The sequence below is a fragment of the Haliaeetus albicilla genome, chromosome 8 (genome assembly GCF_947461875.1).
Source record: "Haliaeetus albicilla chromosome 8, bHalAlb1.1, whole genome shotgun sequence".
Taxonomy (NCBI): Eukaryota; Metazoa; Chordata; class Aves; order Accipitriformes; family Accipitridae; genus Haliaeetus; species Haliaeetus albicilla.
Window position 1 is genome coordinate 41,093,348 of NC_091490.1, and position 19,672 is coordinate 41,113,019.

The 19,672-nt window shown below is 45.2% G+C and overlaps 1 protein-coding gene across 2 annotated transcripts in view; it reads left to right on the forward strand.

Annotated features, from left to right (window-relative positions):
* Window positions 1-7,858: 7,858 nt before the first annotated feature.
* Window positions 7,859-19,672, forward strand: part of LOC104324704 (fibrillin-2-like) — a 116,227-nt gene continuing 104,413 nt past the window's right edge. The window contains exons 1-2 of one of the 2 annotated variants that reach the window (XM_069790223.1): window positions 7,859-8,018; window positions 10,921-11,223. In XM_069790223.1, coding sequence (XP_069646324.1) covers window positions 11,054-11,223 — 170 coding nt within the window. In that variant the 5' untranslated portion in view covers window positions 7,859-8,018; window positions 10,921-11,053. Of the gene's footprint in view, window positions 8,019-8,203; window positions 9,143-10,920; window positions 11,224-19,672 lie in introns of those variants that run through there. The other variant, XM_069790224.1, reaches the window with a different exon arrangement.

A 19,672-nucleotide genomic window follows, 5' to 3' on the forward strand; every position in this document is an offset into this window, starting at 1 on the left:
CACCTCTGTTGGTTGGCCCCTTGCCCCCCATCCCTGAGGTCAACTCGGAGCTTCCCGTGACTTCCAGTGGCAAACCCGTAAGGATCTGGATGTGACCCGGTCCTGTCTAAATGCCCCTGACTGAAACCCAAGGTCTCAGGATGGGTACTGGCTCTCATCCAAGGTAATCCATACTGAACTCAGGCAAAGCTGATGGATAGAGCTGAGAATGCATCTTGCTGGTGCTTGGGCAGTGGCTCACAGCCCAGCTGGACCCAGCTTTCCTCCATCTGCCCCCAAAGGCTGATTCAAGGGCGCTGGTGGAGAGGTGGACTGGAAATGAGAACCTCATTCCCACCAAAGAAGTAATGCTACTCCTTGGGCTTGTGCGAAGCAGTGCAACAGTAGTGTCAGCATGGCCACTGCCCGGTGGCTCTGTTCCTCCAGGTGTCACAGGTTTCTGCTGCAGCAAACCAGGAAAGCCCTGGGAAGGAAGGAGTTGGCAAGCATCATCTGCCCAGGGATCTGGAGCGCAGGGCTGTGTCCTGCTAGCCAGCACACACTCCCCAGGTGTGATCCTGTCCTGTTGCTCGGACTCCTCTCGTCACTCTGGAATGACTCCAACAGGACCTGAGCGAGGCCAGCCCCACTGCGAGGGCAAGGCCACTCCAGGCTCTATTGGTGCCTGTGGGCCATCCAAAATAGTGGTGGTTCCTCTGCCAGCTTGGAACTGAGCACTGACAGCATAAGCAGAGACCAGAGGATTGCTCCCGGTCTGGATATCTAGAAGACAGCTGCCCTTTTCTGCCTGACCTCCATCTATTCTGTCCATCATGAATGAGCCGAAAACCTGGACAATGTGATCCAAAGAGCAAAGAAAATAAGTAAGTGCCATCCACTGCTCTGTGCTTGGCATTTCAGCAACTCTGGTTTTATCAGGCCTTTCTGCTTTTGGAAAACTATGAAACAAGAGACTGCTTTATCTATTACAATGTTCTTGGTTTTTGCATGAGCAGCAGCAGGACTCCTCATATCCCACTCAGGGAACTGTGAGCAACCGCAAGGCTGATGGCTGTGAGCTGTCGTTAACATATTACCGTCCCGTGTCTCTCCCACTGGTGCCCTATCCTTGACTCCTCTCCCCTCTTCTCCCACTGCTACCAGCACCTGCAGTAACACCCCCCACCAGTGCCCCAACTGACTGGGTTGCTCAGTGCACCAGGAGGTGGCTGCCAGTCCCTTCCCCTGTCCCTCTGCTGCCTGTCCCTTGCTGGAAGTCAAATGCCTGTCCTCATGCCTGGGGCTTCCCTTGCAACACACCAAGCAAACTTTGGCTTTCTAGAATTACAGTCATTAATGGTAAAGTGTGCCCAGTGAGGACATTTGCAATAAGAGATTCCCCTCCTCCCATAAATCCTGCTATAGACTGTCCTACCTTACATGGAGAAGATCTTATTGAAGAGTGGGTTTTTTTCAGAAATAAACCCCCCCAAACTTGCTTTTGTGAGGGCAGCTCCCCCAGGGCTCATTCCAGGCAGTGATGGTTGGATCTGGAGACTTTACAGTGCTATTTCATGCCAGGGTGCAATGCACCTGGGTTATTTTAGGTATCAGCCATAGGGTGATCCCTGGGGATGGTTTTGGGTTTGGGTTTTGTTTGGTGAATTTTAAAGGGCGTCTAGACAATGTGCAGGAGGGGATATATGCAGTATTCTAGGAGGTGAAAGTCATTGCTGTTTCCCGTCATCAGGAGATGGGCTAATTTGCAACCTTTTGGGGGCATCAGCTGTCACTGATGTCAGCAGATGGCTGCCTCCTATTAATTGTCCACCAGATCAGAGGGTGATTAATGAGGGAGAAAATTTCTGGGGGTGGTAGTAGATTCTCTGCTGTGGAGATCAGAGTCACATTTTCAGGACAAAGGCAAGGTACTGGAACATCACTTAACCCTTCCCTTCACAGGCTATGCTGCTCTGGGATTAACTGGGGGAAGCAGCGCACAGCACAGCTTGTCCAGCTGTTTTAAACCTTAGACAGGAATCACCTATTCCCTGGACTCATCCATTCCCTTCCACTGGCTGCGTGAGTAGAAAGTTCATGTCATGAATCCTAGTGCCTTGATGTCCACACCAGACCTTTTTTACTATATGTTTTAGGCAAACAAATATTACTGGACTCAGCAAAAGGTGAGGCAGCAAAATGATCTGGGCTGCATTATTTAGAATGTCAGATAAGATGATAAAATAGTCTGGTTTGATGTTAAAAACCTGTTGATCATGCTAGACTGTATGCTAAACTGGAAAGCAAGTGAAACAGTTAATGTTGTAGAACAATTTCCCTGAGGAAACCTTTGTCTGAATTTGTTACTGACTGTCTTTAAATGCTTCATGTGGTGCTGCTGGCTTCCACTTTTGATCTTAAATAAGTTATGAAATTTGATGAGAAATTTCTGGAAATTCCCTGTATCTGTTTTTGACTCCTATTCACTGCAGAAGCATTCTTCAAAGACGGCATCATGCCCCCATCTGCGGGCACGGAAGCTGAAGCACAGAGAGATGTGATTATCCCTCAGCGGACCTGAAGAAAGATGGAACTTGTCTCCTGGGCTCTGTCTTGATCTCACAAAAATCACTTATATTGTACAACACCCAGAAACAGCATCAAAAGCGTATTGGCTAGGTAATACTAAGATTACGTGGCACTCCTGCCCTTGGGGTATGCTGAGAAGGCTTTTGCTACAGGAAAAGCACATGTCCCTTGCCATGTGTCTGCCTTGCAGACCACCCAAGGGCCATCTGCCCAGACTATCAGACATTCTGGTACCTTGCTGGGTTTATTTGGACATGGGTCCCTGCATGGATGGCTGCACGGCTCCTGCCATGCCAGAGCCTGGATTGCAGGGTTACTGGTTTGTACTGCCAGCAAACCCAGCCTGGAAGACAACTCTGGAGCTCTGTTAGCTTGCAGTGCAGCAGATTCAGGGGATGTGCCTTCCCATTCCATCACCCAACTCATGTGAGCCTGGCCTATCTTTGGATAAGTCCTGTTCTTAGAGGGACAGGACTCTGGCCATACTCTGGAGCAGCTGCAGGAGGAGGGGATGCTCTGTGGGTTGTTCTGGGCCCAAGGAACATCCAGCTGTCTTTCAGGAGGAGTCCAGGGGTCATGGCTCCATCCAGGACAGAGCATCTTTGGCTCCCTCACAGTCACCCTTGCACAGACCTTTCTGGCTTCTTAGGATCCTTCTCCTGGCCTCCTCCATCACCATCATCTGAGCAGCTGGTCCTAGTGATCACAGCTCTGCCCGCTGGCAGCATCCCATGCCCCAGCACCACAAAGCTCTCAGGTAGTGCAGGTTTATCAGCCATGTCCACTTTGCCATATCATCTTCAGACCATTATACACCATTCCCTTTAAATAAAATCTCTAAATTCTTTGTTTCAAAGCTGGAGCGAGCAGCTGTGGGCTTGCCAGGACACAGCCTTGCAGGGAGCTTGGAGCAGCGGCGTAAATCCCACATTCCCTGACCTCAGTTCTCAGCAAGAATCTGAACATGAGAGCCTGATCTTGATTTTTTTTTTTAAATGACATCACGATTAAGAACTGTTGCTGTCCTGACAGCAATTGTGTCATCTTGCAAGAAGCAACACGTACTAATTTTAGCAAATGCATTTTTTAGATTGCACTCAATGAAGTCAGAAATGGAAAAGTTAAAGCTACTTTAACGCAGCTTTGTTATATGTTTTTGACAGTCACTGATACAGCTGAAAACATCATCTCCTACACTTTTATGCAGAAATGTAGGAAAGAGGTGTGATAATGCGTAACGTCAGAACTGGCACGCCAAATTCCCATGTCTCATTATATTTATACTTGTAAGATCCTGATATCATGTATTGCCCAGAGAAAGAGCCATGAGATAGCCCAGTTAAGCATTAAAAAGAAAATGTTGAAGTGAACAACTGTCTAGGTAACTTTAAACATCCTCCCCTGTGCATTTTCATGATTATAATGACATTAATTAATGAGGATCTCATGCTATTTTTCCATAGGATTGTCACATGCAGTGCATGTGATACCTGGAGCTCACCACAATGAAGAGATGGGATCTTTTTCTCTACCCTGTCAGACGGTCCTATGCATTATTTATTGCCTACAGTTCAGTCTAGGTCCACAAGAGACATGGAAAAAATTCCTGGACCAATATTATGAAAAGCTTATAAATCTCTGAGTTTGTCAAATAGTTTTGACAGATAATTAATTATTTGCAAATCTTTTATTTCACTTATCATAAAATTATATGCTGTACTTTTTCCTTTCAAAAGAACATTTTAGGAGCTTAAATAAATATAATAATTTAAAATTAATTAAAAACCCCTCCAAAACCAAAAGTAAATGCATTGTTTAAAGTCAAATTATACGTTCATGTCAAGCTAAAATGTTCATCAAATCATCCCTAAATGACTTTTCCTTTCTCTTCCTTTATTTTTCAGTATGTCTAGTGCAGCAAAAAAATCAATTACTTGTACAGCTCTATTCTAAGCACATAATTAATAATAATAATTAATTACAAGCATTTTTCCACTGTGCTTCTCATATTAAAACTGAAACACTTCACAAGTAGTTTATCTTCATGACAGCCCTGTGAACTAAGGCGAGGCATTATCCTGTTTTACAGGCAGGGTTCTTAAACAGTGCAGTTGTCATGAAAAGATATTTGCTAATTTTGAGATGCTGGTAACTGATTTTTTTCTATGATATTAATGTTACAGGGTTCATGCACTTTTAAAAAAGCTTGGGCCCTCATAGTTTTCTTTGGGTATGATTTGGAAGCCACAATGGTCAAGCTAAGAAAATTTCTGTAACTTAATTATGCTTGTTGGTTGGCAACCTTAGTTAAAATAGTGGTTACTGTTCCTGTCCTATAGCTAACTTTGCTCCAGAAAGATCTGTCATGTGATTGATACTTATCTGCCTTTATTCCTACAAACAGGGGTTCTCCATTTGACTCTTAAAAACTGCAGAAGGGCAGCTGCTTTTTATTTAGGGTAATTTTATGTGGGCTGGTTGGGAGTGTATTTAGCCATCCTATGGCTCCTCACACTTCAGAGCTTTTCCTTTGCAGAGTTTTGTGGACCATGAAACAATCCAGCTGAGAAACATCAACTGTTCCACCACTTCTTGTTTCTCAGGGGGCTGATGTGAACCCCAGTATTGCCTGAAAGAAAGAAGACTTTCCTCCAGCTCCATCTCCCATCCCAGCATGAGGTCTGCTATGAAGTTAATGAAGCTCTATTGGATGCAAAGAGCAGAGGCAGGTGACACACTCGAGGTATCGGTTGCCTTCTCCATACCACCTGGGACCAGGGAGACCCAGGAACGATTGGGATGAATATATTATTGTGCACAAAAGCAATGCCAAAACACCCAGCCACCCAGGGGGAAAACAGATGGGGAGCTAGACAAACGCATGCAAGTGTTTGTAACTCCCTGTGGCCAGCAACAAGCATTTGATGGCAGGGAAATAAAAAACTGGTTGGAGGCTTGAAGGAGACTTTGAAGGAGATCTTGCTGGGATGCCTGAATCCTGGGGCTTGCTATGCCCTAATCACATGCAGCTGTGCTGAAAAGCCCTGCTCTAGAAAATCAGGGAGGGAGCTAAAAGCATCGTGTTCACAGAGGTTTGCGTATGTTGGAGGGATTAAAATGCTTCTTAACCCTCCAAAGTGGAATGCAGAGAAAAAAAAAAAGAAAAAAAAAAAGAGTATATTTCCCTCGCATGCTAGTCATTTGTAGGGCTGTGTCCCACTGCAGCCCTCATACAGAGGCTGCAGAGAGAGGAGAGCAAATGTACCCAGGAAATGTTAATTAAATGTGTTCTCTGAGATCAGTTACATGTGAATTAACAGAGGAAGTGCATTGAGCAGGATGCCAGAGGTGAGACACGGGATAGCATCTATTCTAAGCACAAAGAACAGTCTTCACTAGCCCAGATTCCCTAGACTGTAGACCCAAATAAAATCTAACTGGCATTACAAATGCTTTCCAAAAGTAAAGATCTGTGGTTGATTTAGCACCTGGAAAGGAAACAAGAAAAATTCTCCATTTATGTAATATCACCTGCTCTGGACATTTGAAAGTCTGTTTTTTAAAATACTTGGTGATCAAAAGTTGCAGATAGATTTTTTTTTTTTTTTTTTTTGAGCTTCTGCAAATATAACAAAGACCCTGTGTGCATGTTTAGGTGCCAGAATACCTTTAACTATCCAGTGACCACATAAAAAGTGTGATGATCACAATGTAGAGTCTGCAAGGATTAAACTAGACTAGACTGGAAAGGGAATCTTTTGCCTCAACAGTTGTCACCAACTTGCTGTGCCCTTGAGAGGGAGGAAAATGTAGTTTCTTGTGCTTTCATTGCTATTCTGCTCTGTATGATATCCCAGTTCTGCCATTCCCAACCAGGTGAAGTGCACACTTATTTTCAGTTGAAATAGGTCTTGCAGGATCGGGCCCAGGAAATAGTTTTTGTATCTCGTTGAGCTCTACAGAGCGCTGCAGATGTGTTGACAGAGCTGCATTCCTTGCAATGCTCCATTATTGGCTGCCTGTGAAAACGAGCTCTGCCTTTTCCCTGTTAGTCTCAGCAAGTTTGCTGTTAATTAGGCTGAGCATCATTCTGACTTCTATAAAGCTAGTAGGGGGTTGATTAGGAAGAGCCAAAAGAACAAAGAAGGCAGCGAGGACATTTCAAAGAGAGGCAGGAGGAGAAGAGATGACAGTCGCCCTGTCAGCTTGGGGCTTGCCCTGGAATTTCTGCACCTCTGTGAACTGATCCGATAGCTGCATTTGAACCCTCATCCGCTGGGTGTAAAGAGGCAACCGAGCTCCAAGCCAGATGGTGGGATAATAAGGAGGCGTTCACCTCACTGGGTGTGTTGCGCACGGCCGTTTGGGTTCCGTTTGGTGCAGAAACTTCTCTGAACCTCTTTGACCTGAAAAGCAGCTTGATTTGGGCTTTGCGGGGAGACTTCTGGCATGCTGTCCGTCCACGCTGGGGGACTTCCACCTCCTGGAAAAGTCGTGGGTGTGCAGTGGCACAGAGCAGAGGGAGCTCAGAGAGGAGGAGGGCCATGTGCGTTTTATTATATATTATTTAAAGAAAAGCCATCAGTAATCATTCCTAAAGCAAGAGGCAGAGGAAAGATTTTTTTGCACAGAGCAAAAGAGTGGAATTAGACTCAGAGCTGACATTCAGACATAGTTCTTCCTTAGAAGAAAGACTTAATATCACAACATACTTTTTTTTAAAATATATTCAATTTTAGAAAATGCTTTTTAACTTCAAAGATTTTCTCCTCTGGAGCCGAGGTGACTTTTGAGCATGAAGGTCCTAGGCTGGGTCACCTATCCTTCAAGCCATCTGTCTTTCCTTAATTGTGTCACATTAGTTGTATTAAGTACAGGAAAATGATCAGCAAGAAAAGTGCCTTTTACTTGAAATTTTTTTTCCCCTACTGCTAACACACCATCATTTTTCAAGAAAAGAAATTAAGAATAAGTCCCAAATTGAAACCGAATTATTTTTCACCAACTCTTTTGATGTGAAGTCACTGTTACTAATGCCCTCCTGCCTCCTGCAGCTCCAGCCTAAATTTGGGACAAGCAGTCACCGCATCCAGCTGAACTGAAAGCGTTCCCTAATTAACTGAACCAAACGAGAGTACTCGGCTCAGAAGGAATGGTTAGGTGATAATCATGTCTGCATTCAGACGTCTCTTGCTAAACCCAACCTCTCCCCCAGCCCCTCCTTGAAGTTAAAAACTTTTGGCTGAAGAATGCGGTAGGGTTGTCCTCTCGCTACTCCCACTCCTCCTGCACCCCTTTCTCCGCCACAAGGCCCTCCCCCTGTCCAATTTGGATGAGGCTGTACCTTTTCTTCTCTCCTTCAAGAGTGAGGGTTTTATTCCCTTCTTTTCTGCCCAGATCTCCACTAAACAAAGGAGCTCTGGGCACATCACCAGTTCCAGGACGTAAAGGTATTTAAACAGTTTCAGACTAAATCCAGAGCTGCATAGCTAAGAGCTGATTTCTTTCTCTTTATCTGCCTAATTGTTTGTCTGCCTAATTGTATTTTACTGTGTTTTGCACATATTTTTTTATTGATTGATTTAATTTGCACACTCAAAGGCATGGTTTTGAAACGTCTTTCCTGATTCCCTCCAAACTTGCAAATCAGTTTAAAATCTTAGTGATTGATTTTCTCTTTGCTTTGCCAGTGTATTTCTTACAAGTGGTGTTTGATGGAATTTCTCAGAACTGAAAATAATTTTTGAGCCTTTTTTTTTTTTTAAAAAACCTCTCTTTTGATGGTGTAAATGACTTTTCTATACTCTCCTAGTAAGACTTGTGTGAACGCTCTCAGGGTATGTGCCTGTGTATCGATCATTTGTCATGGTTCTAATTTCTCTGTGAGGAAATGGATGCATCTGGACTTTCTTCAGTTTAAAGTTGTGCACGAAGGCTGGAAATCTCCTGAAGTGCAAAACTTCATGCTTTTTACGACTTCTTTTTTCCATCTGCTCTCTACCTCGGGAGCTCTGGGAGCAGAGGAAATGCTCTCCCTTTTGTCTCGCTGAAGATAATCATATCCCAGCCTTCAGCAGACAGGCGTGTGGAGCGAAGTAGCAGAGCTCTTACGGCTGCAGGAAGGGCAGTTTCTTTGTCTCTGCCTCTGCTCCCAGCCCTGCCTTTTTCCTTCCCACTCTGTCTTTCTCATTCACTGCATTTGAAATATTAGAGCCTGAAAAATGCATGCCCTCCAGAGCTGAGAGATTCCCAGCTGGGACACTGGGAGCAGTGAAGGGTTTTTTTAATTTTTTTTAAATTTTTTTTTTTAGACACATTTTCTGTCTTGTCTGGGCTGATTTTTTTTTTTTATTTTTTTTTTGCCTGCTTTGGGGCTGGGCTGGAACGGGAAAGTGCTGCTGTGGGAAAGCAAGGGGGACAGTTAGGGGAGGCTCGGGGGCCCTGTCCCTCCCCGCAGGAGCCGGACTCGGAGCCTGTACCTCTCGCAGAAGCAGCAGATTATTTCCACTCTGGGGTGGAGAGGGGAGACCTGTGAGGATTCCTCCCCGAAAGAACAAACTTTTGGGGTCTCGAGGTGAGAGATGCTTTCTGATCCTCCGCCGGCCAGGAGGAGGAGGAAGGAAGGGTTCCCCAGCCCCATTTTCACAGGCAGAGCTGGGAGATTTGGGGAAGCGGGGGGGGAGTGCGATGAGGCTGGGGGTGAGGAGGGGGGGAGGAAGAAGAGGGAGCAGGAGAAGGGAGTAAGAGTCTACAGAGCACATTCCTCCGCGATCCATTTTACAGAGCCTTTTCGTTGGGCTTTCCCATAGCCTCCCTGGTCTCCTGCCCTGAGCCCGGCCTCACAGCCCTGCCTGCTCCCGGCACCCCACATCAGCACCCTCAGGCCGAGGCCGGCCGCCCCCTCACAGGCGACCCTCACCAGATTCCACCGTGACTCCCACCGGGATCTGTGTTGTGCCAGGCTCCGCACCCCTCGCTCGGGGCTGTTTTCCTTTGCCCCTCAGTGTCTAGAGCCTCTCAGAGCCCGGACGGCTGTAAGGACTAAAATAAAGCCGCTCCGGAGTCCGCTGCGGGCTCCTTTTCCCCTCAGTGCCCCATGGCGCGGGCTGACCCCCGGCGTCCCTCTGGGCTCTGCCCCTCGGCTCTGCTCGCGCTGGCCCCAGGCAGGGCCCGTGGCCTGCCCACGGGACCCCTCCGCCATGTCACCTACCCCCGGGGGGGGGAAGCAGGGCTCGTGGCTTTTTTTTTTTCCCCCCCCAGGAAGGAGCCTTGTTCATCAGGATGGGCTTGTTCAGGGCAGAAAGTCTCTGGGGGCTGAGGACCTGCCCTGGTGTGATTCAGGGCCAAAGTCTGGCTCTGGCCCCTGCCCAGCTCTGGCCATCTCGTAGGCTCGGTTGCCGGCCCCAGCCCTGAAGAGCTGGCCGTGCTGCGCTCGCCCCAAGGTGTGTCCACAACCAGAGGTGTGAGGGGTCTCCTTGCTGCCTCCATCAGCCCACTCCTCCCCTCCACAGAGGCTATGGACCCTCTATCATCCTCCTCCCTGTGGCCTCTCATGCTTGGCTGTCTGTCCCAGCTCAGGAGCTCTCCTACATCCTTCCAGCATGCCCAGCCTTCCACCTTCTCTGTCCCTTCACCCTCCATGGAAACCAGGCTTAGCTTAATGCACCACGTCTTCATGCTCTAGTCCCAGCTCACAGTCTTCCATCTCACTCCAGCCCATGATGACACTTTTGCCTACCTCAGTACTGGTGTACATGTCCCTCTGATGGGTTTGCCAACTGACTACTCCCCTCATCCAGCTAGAATTACCGGGTATCTGGGAGGTTGTTTTCCAGCAACTGATCTCCATGCTATGGCCTGTCTGGAGTACAATGCAGTAAAACTAGAGCTGTGGGACCTGGGAAGATGGTCCATAAATAGGATCTGCTCTTTCTTCAAGTTTTCCTCTTGCTTCATAGCCCTGCATCTCCTGTTGCTCCTCTGAACCAAGGCACTATGCTGAGGTCAGTATCATAACCCATCATCATGGGCAGGCCCAGGACAGATGTGCTTTTGTCATTCTTTGTTTCTCCATCAGGAGGGCAAAATAGATGCAAGGGCAGAACCGTGACCCTTGGAGATCGCTTGGTTTCCAGCTCTTGGGAAAGAAAGGTTTGGCAATGCTGTGGTAGGGAATGACAGTGTGAACATGTTGGCTGCGTGTACAAGGAGCCAAACTCGGTGTGACTGTATGACCCCACTGGATTAACTCTGGGGAGGGGCCACCTGGGATGATCAACTGTTTTAAAAATATGAAAGCCCTTAAGAACACTTGTGTCTCTTTCTTTCTCTTTCCTCTGTTTTTGCTTCTAGAAAGGGAACGGCAGGACGGCACCTTGGCACTTAGGGGCTGCTGCCAAAAACCATCCTCCACCAAGGCAGCAGGGAGCCTCCAGCTGGAAGAAGCTTTCAGGGCAGCCGGGGGAATCAAGGAATCCGTGCCATCATGGGGGTATTATGGCTGGCCAGGTTCATGCTGGGATGTACAGCAGTTATGTATGTGGAACAAGCCCAGGGTCAATATGAAGGGGACTTGCAGACAGACAGATTTGCAGGCTACGAGGAAAGACAGCCAGCAAACAGAGTGAGAAGAAGAGGCCAAGATACTTTACGAGGGTACGTTTAATGTTCTTTTCTATTTTACAAAGCAGAACTTGGGTTATTATCATAGCACATAGACATGCTTACAGAATTTCCTTTCCTTGAGCTCAGGAAGTAGTCTGCTCTGCAGACCTACAGTAGGAGGAAAGCTCATGGCACAGAGGACAGTGAAGCAGGCTCCCGTGCGAGCAGAGAGCTGTGCACTGAGCTCTGCTGCTTTGTTTGGGGGATGACAGCCCCTTAGCGCTCACCTGCAATGACTGTGAAGAGCCATCCACGCTCTGCCTGTTTGTGGCAGGGATGCTGCACATTTAGCTGGAGTGATGGCTGTGGCTGGGCTTTCCACTGTCGCTAGTGGGGATGCTGTCAACTCAGGTTTTGACCCTGGAGTTGCCTTCGGCTCTCTACTACCAGTCAATGCTCTGGGCTGTATTGAGAGGTTATTGCCTCTGATAGGTGCTTTTACATGATGATTGTTGCTAATGGGAAGGTGTCACATGAAGTCATTTGTTGTGCAGCATAGCTGTGGCTTGTGGTCTCATCTATAGACAAATCAGTGTGAGAGCTGGACCCATGAGTGTTTTCCACCTGAGGAGGGAGACAGGGCTCAGCTAGAAAATCCTGAAGCTTGTGCTGGAGCTCAGCTGTGTTTGCATGCTCTCAAGATGGTTCCTGGCCCCAGCATTGATTCTGGGTTATTTTAAGTCTGCCTGGCTGTAGTTCTTGGAAAGTGTTCCTGTGTCAGTGGGCAGAATCAGAGCAGAACGTGATACACGCGCGAAGCCTGGGCTGTGCCAGAGTCCTCCGGCACTTGCTGGGGAATGCTTCTTGAATGGGATGGAGTGCCGTGCTTTCAGCCCAGACAGTCAAATGTGCTGTGTTTGGGCTGGAGCTGGAACACAGAGCCTGGCCGTCGAGCTGCCAGGGGCAGGGCTGTGGGGCTGGCGGCATCTGCTCTTGGAATTCAAATGTGCATGGCCACTCCCTCCTGCTACGGCAGATTCAGAAAAGATGGACAGCAACTGTCTGGGGGGGTTTGATCTTCTCAAAACTAGCTACCAAAAGCAGCCATTAGCTCACTCACAGGGTAGGGACACCCTATGTCTCCCCCAATATGACTCATAAGTACTTTCGCCATGCTCCTCTCTTTGAGTCCGTCATCCCTCAGATAAAACATCCCAAATGTTTATGCCTAACAGGGATGAAGGCCATTACTTGAAAAGGACGGGATGACAGTCTACCAGATCCAGAGACTCTTGTTTAGCCTGGCTGGCCAAGGCTATGTGATTGATTAGTGTGCTCATAATGGGGATGGAAAGGTTTGGAAGGAGTTGATGTATGTGTGGATAATGCTGTCTCATGCAGCCATGTGAAGAGAAAGGAAGGGCAGAGCAAGGAATCGATGAATGTTTCCATTCCCCACGGGACCCGAAAGAAAGTCACTGGTGTCCAGTGGTCTTATGGCACTCAGTGATTTAGGTGACCAGATGCTGTTTTCAAAAATGATTTACAGCTTAAATCCTTTTGACTTCTGGTGATTCTGAAGGGTCCGAATCCCAAGTGCATTTTAAAAATGAAGCCCAGATTCCCAAGTTAGAAATTACTTCTGAAAACCCTTCTGTACTTTAAAGCCTCAGACATGGACCAACATTTAAGTAAAGTAATACCAAATTATCGGTTGTGTAAGTTCTTAGCGGCCACACAGTAAGTTCGAGACAGGATCAGAATCAGGCCTGAAGTGTCTGGCTCCCAGTCCCCCGCAGAGAGCAGGACCACACTGCTACCTCCTTCAGCTTCTCTTCTGCTTTCCTCCTGCCTTCTGAAGCAATTGCTGTAGGAAAAGAAAAAACCCCACTGGGATAAGTGCACGGTCTGTTTAAGGAAGTCTGTGTGACTATAATTTAAGATGACTGAAGAATCATTGTTTCTTGGCCCTTGGGAGAGCAGTCTTGTTTCAAGGGAGGGAATCATGGTGGGCAATGCAGGGGAAGCTGGTAAAACTCAGAGTGGCTGGAGCTTCTGCCCCAGGCATTTCCCATGCTCTGTGTCAAGCGACCCTGACAGTCTCCTAGGTTTTGCATCCAAATCTCTCCTTCAGGATTTCCAGCCCTTCAGCAATCTCTCTCTTTAAAATCTCTATTTTACAAGCAGAGAAAACCACTTGAGATGAGAAATCTATTGAAGAGTGATGTTTTAAATAATGTTCTACTGGGCTTAGAGAGCAGCTACAGATGTCACCAGCTACAATGCTGTAGATGGGTCTGGCAGCCAGTGAAAGCCACCTCCTGCAGAGCCACAGGCCCAGTAATTTTTGCTGTAGATTCCCCAAACAGCACTAGTCCCTTGTCCTTATGCTCTGGCTTGAAACAATTCTGGAGAGTTGCAGCTGTGGATCAACATCTTCCCTGACCTGGGTTTTGCTGCCTTAAGGTATCGGGATTCTTTGCTGCTGTGAAATTTAAGTGAGTTTGATACACTTCTTTGGGAAAATCAGATAAGTCATAATTTAAGGTTTGGTTCACTCACAGACTAGCATTGCAGTAGCAAAAGGAATGAACAGTGGGTTTTCTTGATGCAGCTTTAAATGTAAAGGAAGGTAGGGTTGTCTTCTTAAATGTGGTGCTATTTTACAATGTAGGTATCCAAATGGCTTATCTTGACTATTGGGATCTGTGGAATCATCTATTCTATAATGCCACACCTCTAAACACACATCTGAACCTCTGAACATGTTTATCTGTGGTCTCTATTTTAATAGTTTATAACACCATTTCAAATATTTGCTTTGGCATTTGCTTTCAAAGACCCACAACTTTCTTTCTCAGAGAGAGAGACTAATTTCAATGCAACTTTCATCAGAAATACCTTTGGTTCTGAGACTTTCTTAGGTTCTGAGGCTTGCATGAAAGGAACTTAAATAGAACAGGAATTAAAATAAGGCAAAGCTTAGCTGCATTACATGGACCTGATCTGGCTGCTTGCCTGGTAAGCCCCTGGCCACCACCTGCAGCCACCATCCTGAACACTCTTGTTTCTGTGTGAATGTTCAAAAGTTTGTATCTCTGTTCTGAATGGAAGGAAATGGATAAACAGATTTTGAGGATTTGCTGGTTAGATCTAACAACAAACCAGTGCAGAGTCCTAACTTATGCTTCCTCTTCTCCTTTGTGGAAACCTTCTGCTCAGGGCTTCCGGACTGTCTGTAGCCCTGTCATATTTGTTCCTTGAAATAATTTGTTGTCCCAACACAACTTAAGTGTTTTCCTTTCATACACTATGCTTGAGACCTTCTATCCTGCCAGATCTCAAAGCCTTTTACAATGCTAACATGCCATTCACAGATCACTTCATCCATGGCAGAAGTGGTTTTGCTCCCAAAATGGATTATGACAGACAGATACATTAGAGGACTCAAAGGACAGTTGCCTATCTTGACAAGCTAGATCTGGCTTTTGCTCTACCATTTATTTATTCTTGTATGGGCCTCCTTTTCTCTTGGGTGGGTGGAACCACAGATTCCCTCCACCTCTAAATTGTGTTGTATCGCAATTTGGACAAGAAAATAGAATCACACCAGAACTGCACAGAGAAGCGTGACCTAGATGTCTTTATAGGGAAATGTTTACCAACTCTGGAAGAATCAAATACCCAAACATATTTGGTGCTCCTTCCTTCATTTTCTCTTAAATATCTTCTACTCCTACACATAGCACAAGTAACTTTCCGTGGGTTTCCCAGGAAATTCTTGAGTAAGCCCGAATAGCAGAGGATATCTGCTTGCTTTTGGTGGCAAGTTACTTTGTGTGAAGTCTTAGTCAGTTAGTACTAATAGAAATGCACAGAATCATTTAATGTCGTAGAGCTTGTAGTGAGAAACTGCTCTCTAGTAACTCCGTGAGCAACACAAGCTCTCCTTGCTGACGTCTGGTGAACTGGCTGTGCACGAGGACAGTTGTAGATGTCAGTAAAAGAGGCTTCAGCAATGCGGGAGGAAAGATTGTATATGTTTCTGCTGGAAACGTATGTATTTGGAGCTCTGGTTCCATCCCATTCTCCTTTAATAAAGGGAAAAGTATGAAATAAATGCAAAGCATGAAATAAATGCAACATAAACAAGCCTGTTATTCACCAATGCTTTTACAAATAACAATTAATAAAGTAATGTGGAGCAATAAATCACAGCCAAAGCCATGATTTAATCTGTCCTTAAACTCATTAAAGTAGAGACAATTTAAAATGACCGTCTCCTGAAAGGAACAGCACTGACAAATCCATTTATGAGGCAGGATTTGAATGGGATTATTAGTTTAATGAACTATTGAACAGTTTCCAAGAGCAAGAATGTGTTTAACAAAGGGGAAAGAAAAGATGATTAGTCTGCAGCCAGCTGAGCTCTTTGCTGGCAGTATGATTTCCTGTAAGTTCATGGCTGCCTGTTTTTTCAAGTAAGAATAAAGGCTCAGCTATAGCTTGACTTTAAACACAACTAATTATGTCAAGCCCATTAATTATGAAATGGCCACTGCAATTGAGAAGATGGATGAAGAGAGGGTGTTTGGAGAGGCATTTGTCATACCTCTTCCATTGCTCTGACTTAGACACCTCTCTGTCTTTTTGTATAAATGAATTGTGGGGAGTGGGGAACATGTGGAGTTTCCAAGCTGCTCTCCCATAGATTTTTGACACCTTCTTATCTTCCAACTTGACATTGGGGAGTGGAGAGGAAAGGCACATTGCAACTGCAAAACACCAGCAGAAGAGGAGTTCCTGGGATGTAGATGAACTCTCCATCCACCACCCTAAGCTTGGCAGCTCGGATGCAGTGGAGAGGGAAAGCCACAGGCTGTGATTCTGGGCCATGTGGCACCAGGTTAAACTGGAGCTGACACTGGGATGATGTTTAATGTCAACGGGAGATCTGACATAGCAGAGATGAGCTTCACCACTTTTGCAGTTTACTGTGAGATGTGCACAGAGAGCAGATGATTTCCAGCAGCGTTTTAATCTGACTCCATCCCTGACACTGCAGTTCCACAAGCATCTTAGTACAGGAATTACAAAAGGGTTTTTTTGCACCAGTAGCAATTGTAATTTTCTTCACTCTTGCTTTAGGTTTATCGGAAACATGTGCCTTTAAAAAGAGCTGATGCCCAAAACACAACCAGCACTGTCAGATGTTTCATGATTCAGTCCCTGATTCTGCCTCTGCCAAGTTCAAGCATAAAGTTTTAGTTGACTTCGTTGAAAGGAATAAGTCCCAAGTGGGAGTCAGCAAATCTTTTCTGCAGTGTTACCATCTCTGCTGCTACTGTAAATCTAGTGAGAGGTATTGATTTCCTCAACATCCCAGGGAGAAGGTCTTTAAATGTAGAAGTTCAGCTTTCATTCCTTATAAAAAAATTGATTTCTTGACCTCGAAGTGATAGAAAATTTGCTTGAAAATGAAATCCTGTTTAGAGCAAGAACCAAGGTGCTACTAAGAGGTGGTGGAAGTTAAATGTTCCATTTCTTAACTTGATCTTATAGTTTAGGCAACCAGACTCTCGTACTGATTGTGTGGGTTGTTTGTGAAAAAGAGCCGGTAACTATGGTGATTTAAATACTTAAAAAAGCAAATTTGTGGGGTATGTCACTAACTACACCAACTGAAACTACAAGCACATGTAGCCAAAGAGTAACAACAGGACTCCAGTACTTACTAAAAATTGTTGCCTAAAATGGACTGTGCTGCTTGTGGTTGCCCACGTCGTTGCAGTTGGACTAGTAGTTGGACTTGTCGGTCCCTTCCAACTGAAATGTTCTATTCTATTCCATTCCACTCCAAACACTGGTTTTCTTACAAGATGGTGAAATGCATGTTCATGCATGCACAGAGGACTCTCCATCTACAAGGAGGTAGCTTTAGGGCATCTTCACTTAAAAATGATGAGGAAGAACATGGCAGGGAAGACCGTGGTCAAACTGTAGCAAATCTTTCTTGCTTTCCCCCACCACATTCCTGCCCTGGGCAGAATGTGTGTCTCCATGCTCCAAGGCTTGCTAAAAATGAGTTTAGAGTGCGTGTACATCACTTCGGTAAAGGTGCAACTGGAGCTACTGTCACTGTGACCCAGTCACCTCTTGAGCACATTTTGGCTGTTTCCAGGTCCACATACTCCACACATAAACCTTGATATTTATTTATAAAGCCAGAGATGAAATACTACAAATAACAGGAGGAACAAAATTAAGGCAGCGGCTGGAAACTTCTGACTTAAGAGTCTTGTTCCTAAATTTTCCTTGCGTCTTGATTTATATTGTGAAATGGTTGATCTTGGACTTCTGGCCTAGGCTGGTTTCTCTCGTTATTGGCAGGAAACATGAAGGCGAGTATTGGCATGGCAAAAGATTATCTGGCGTAGAAGTTAATAGGTTATATGGGTTTTGTTTGGAAGTTTTAAGAACTGTATTTGAAGTCTTGATATATTTCAGAATTTAAGGGGAAAAAAAGATGGAAGAGTTGGTAATGCTGCTTTCCAAATTAAAGTGTTAAGCAGTTCCTGGAAATCAGTTGCATATTTAGGCTTTTTCAAAGGAAAGTCTTCTCTAGGGTTCCTTGCTGATATATAGGATTTAAATTTATATGTGCACCAATAAAGGAAGTTTTTCCCTACCATCTCTCATACAAAATGTATGAAGATCTGAATAAAGGGGAAAAAATACTATTATTGACAAAGAAAAGGTATATAACAAAGGATTTTGTAGACCCAATTTACTAAAAAAAATTGTATGCATTATTGGTCTTGAATTTGGTATTAATCTAAGCAGATAGAATCCAAAACCTATACAGTCTTTGTAAGACTTTCCTTGCATTTTGCTTCATTCCTTTTATGAAACTGAATAATAATCATGCATCTTTCAAAAATTATTTCCATCTCTCCCCCCTCCACTCCCCCCAATAAATTTCAGCTAAAATTCAGGTGTCTACCCTGGAATCAGCTTTGCATGGCTCGTATCACCTAAACTTGGGCAGTACTTTGTTGTAAGTGTAGAGATTGATTTTGGTGTGATCTAGTTACCTTGGTGACAGCCAGGCAACCTTCTCAGCTTGGCTTTCTCTCTATGTATGTGGGTCTGGAGTCCACATGTGCAAGGGGTCCTGCCTGAGTGCAGGGAGGAATTTTGAGCTGGGGCTGCAGTTTTGTACTGGGGATCCAGAGGTCCCTGATGGGACTTCCCTTCGTTGTAGTCTCTTGCTCCATCACCTTACTGATGTCCTTACTGATAGCTGCATCTCAGCAGGAGAAGGAAAGGGGGCTGAGATGCAGTCTTGAAAAATTACAGATCCCTGTATCTCTGTATTAGACATATCAGACATGGCCTGTCCCCAAGGCACCCAAAGCTTCCCTCTGCTCTGAATTATGGTAGGAAATTCAGCCCTGGGCACAGAGACAGGAGGCGTACCATCAAACACTAGAAAGGCCCATTTAATGCTGTTTCAATTTCAATACAAAGAGAATTTAATATGTATTAGAAGTAGAAATGTAATAACTATCTGGAAAAAAAAATTAATTTCTCCCCATTTTCTAATAATATAAAAATGAAAACATTAAACACCTGAGTAACTTTGAAATTACATAATTGCTCAGTTAAAAGGCATATATTTTGATATCATGCATTCTCCTGGTTAATTAAAGAAAATGCTAAGTTAGGTGTCAAGCCTATCTTTAGTTTCAGATCTGCATTCTCCAGGAAAAAATAACTAAAACATAAAAACAGAGATTAAAGTAACTGCTTAAATTAAGGCTTCCTTTCTGTTAACTGAAATAACCAAGAAAATATAGTCTCTGTTCACTTAAACCAATATTTCTTGTCTAAAGCCCCTCCTAAGTTCTGGGAAGAGGAGCAGTCAGTGATGAACTGTTCCACCTCTTCCCAGACCTCCCTGTTTCCTTAAGGAGAGCCACAGTGGAGGATCAACAGTTGAATTCAGGTGCTTGAAAGGCTCAGCTTTCTTTGAGCATCTTATGTCAAGGTCTTCTGAGTCTCAGCTACTCAGTTTGGGCTCAAGCAGAGATCAGGTCAGCATTGCTGGGCAGCAGAAATGAGAGATGCTCAGTAATGCTACCTGGGTTTGCTCAGGAGGGAGCTGTGCACCAGTTCACACCACCTTTATCCCCGAGGATGGAGTAGGGATGCTCCTGGGGCCAGGGAAAGTCAAGGGTCTCCAGCAGGAATGCGAGAGATACTGTAAGTCTGGAGCTTTGGTGAGATCAGAGAAAAATGCTTCTGTTGCCACAGATGTATTACTTGAGTGTTAACAGGTATTGCTGCGAGTCTTAGGAAAGCCATCCATAGCTCGGCTCAGCAAACAACTTCAGGAGGTACTGAATTCTGAATACTTTTGTGCTCGCCATATTACCCAGCAAAATAGCAGTTTTAAGGTGTGTGGCTTCCACTGGTGGTAACAGAAAGTTAGCATCTC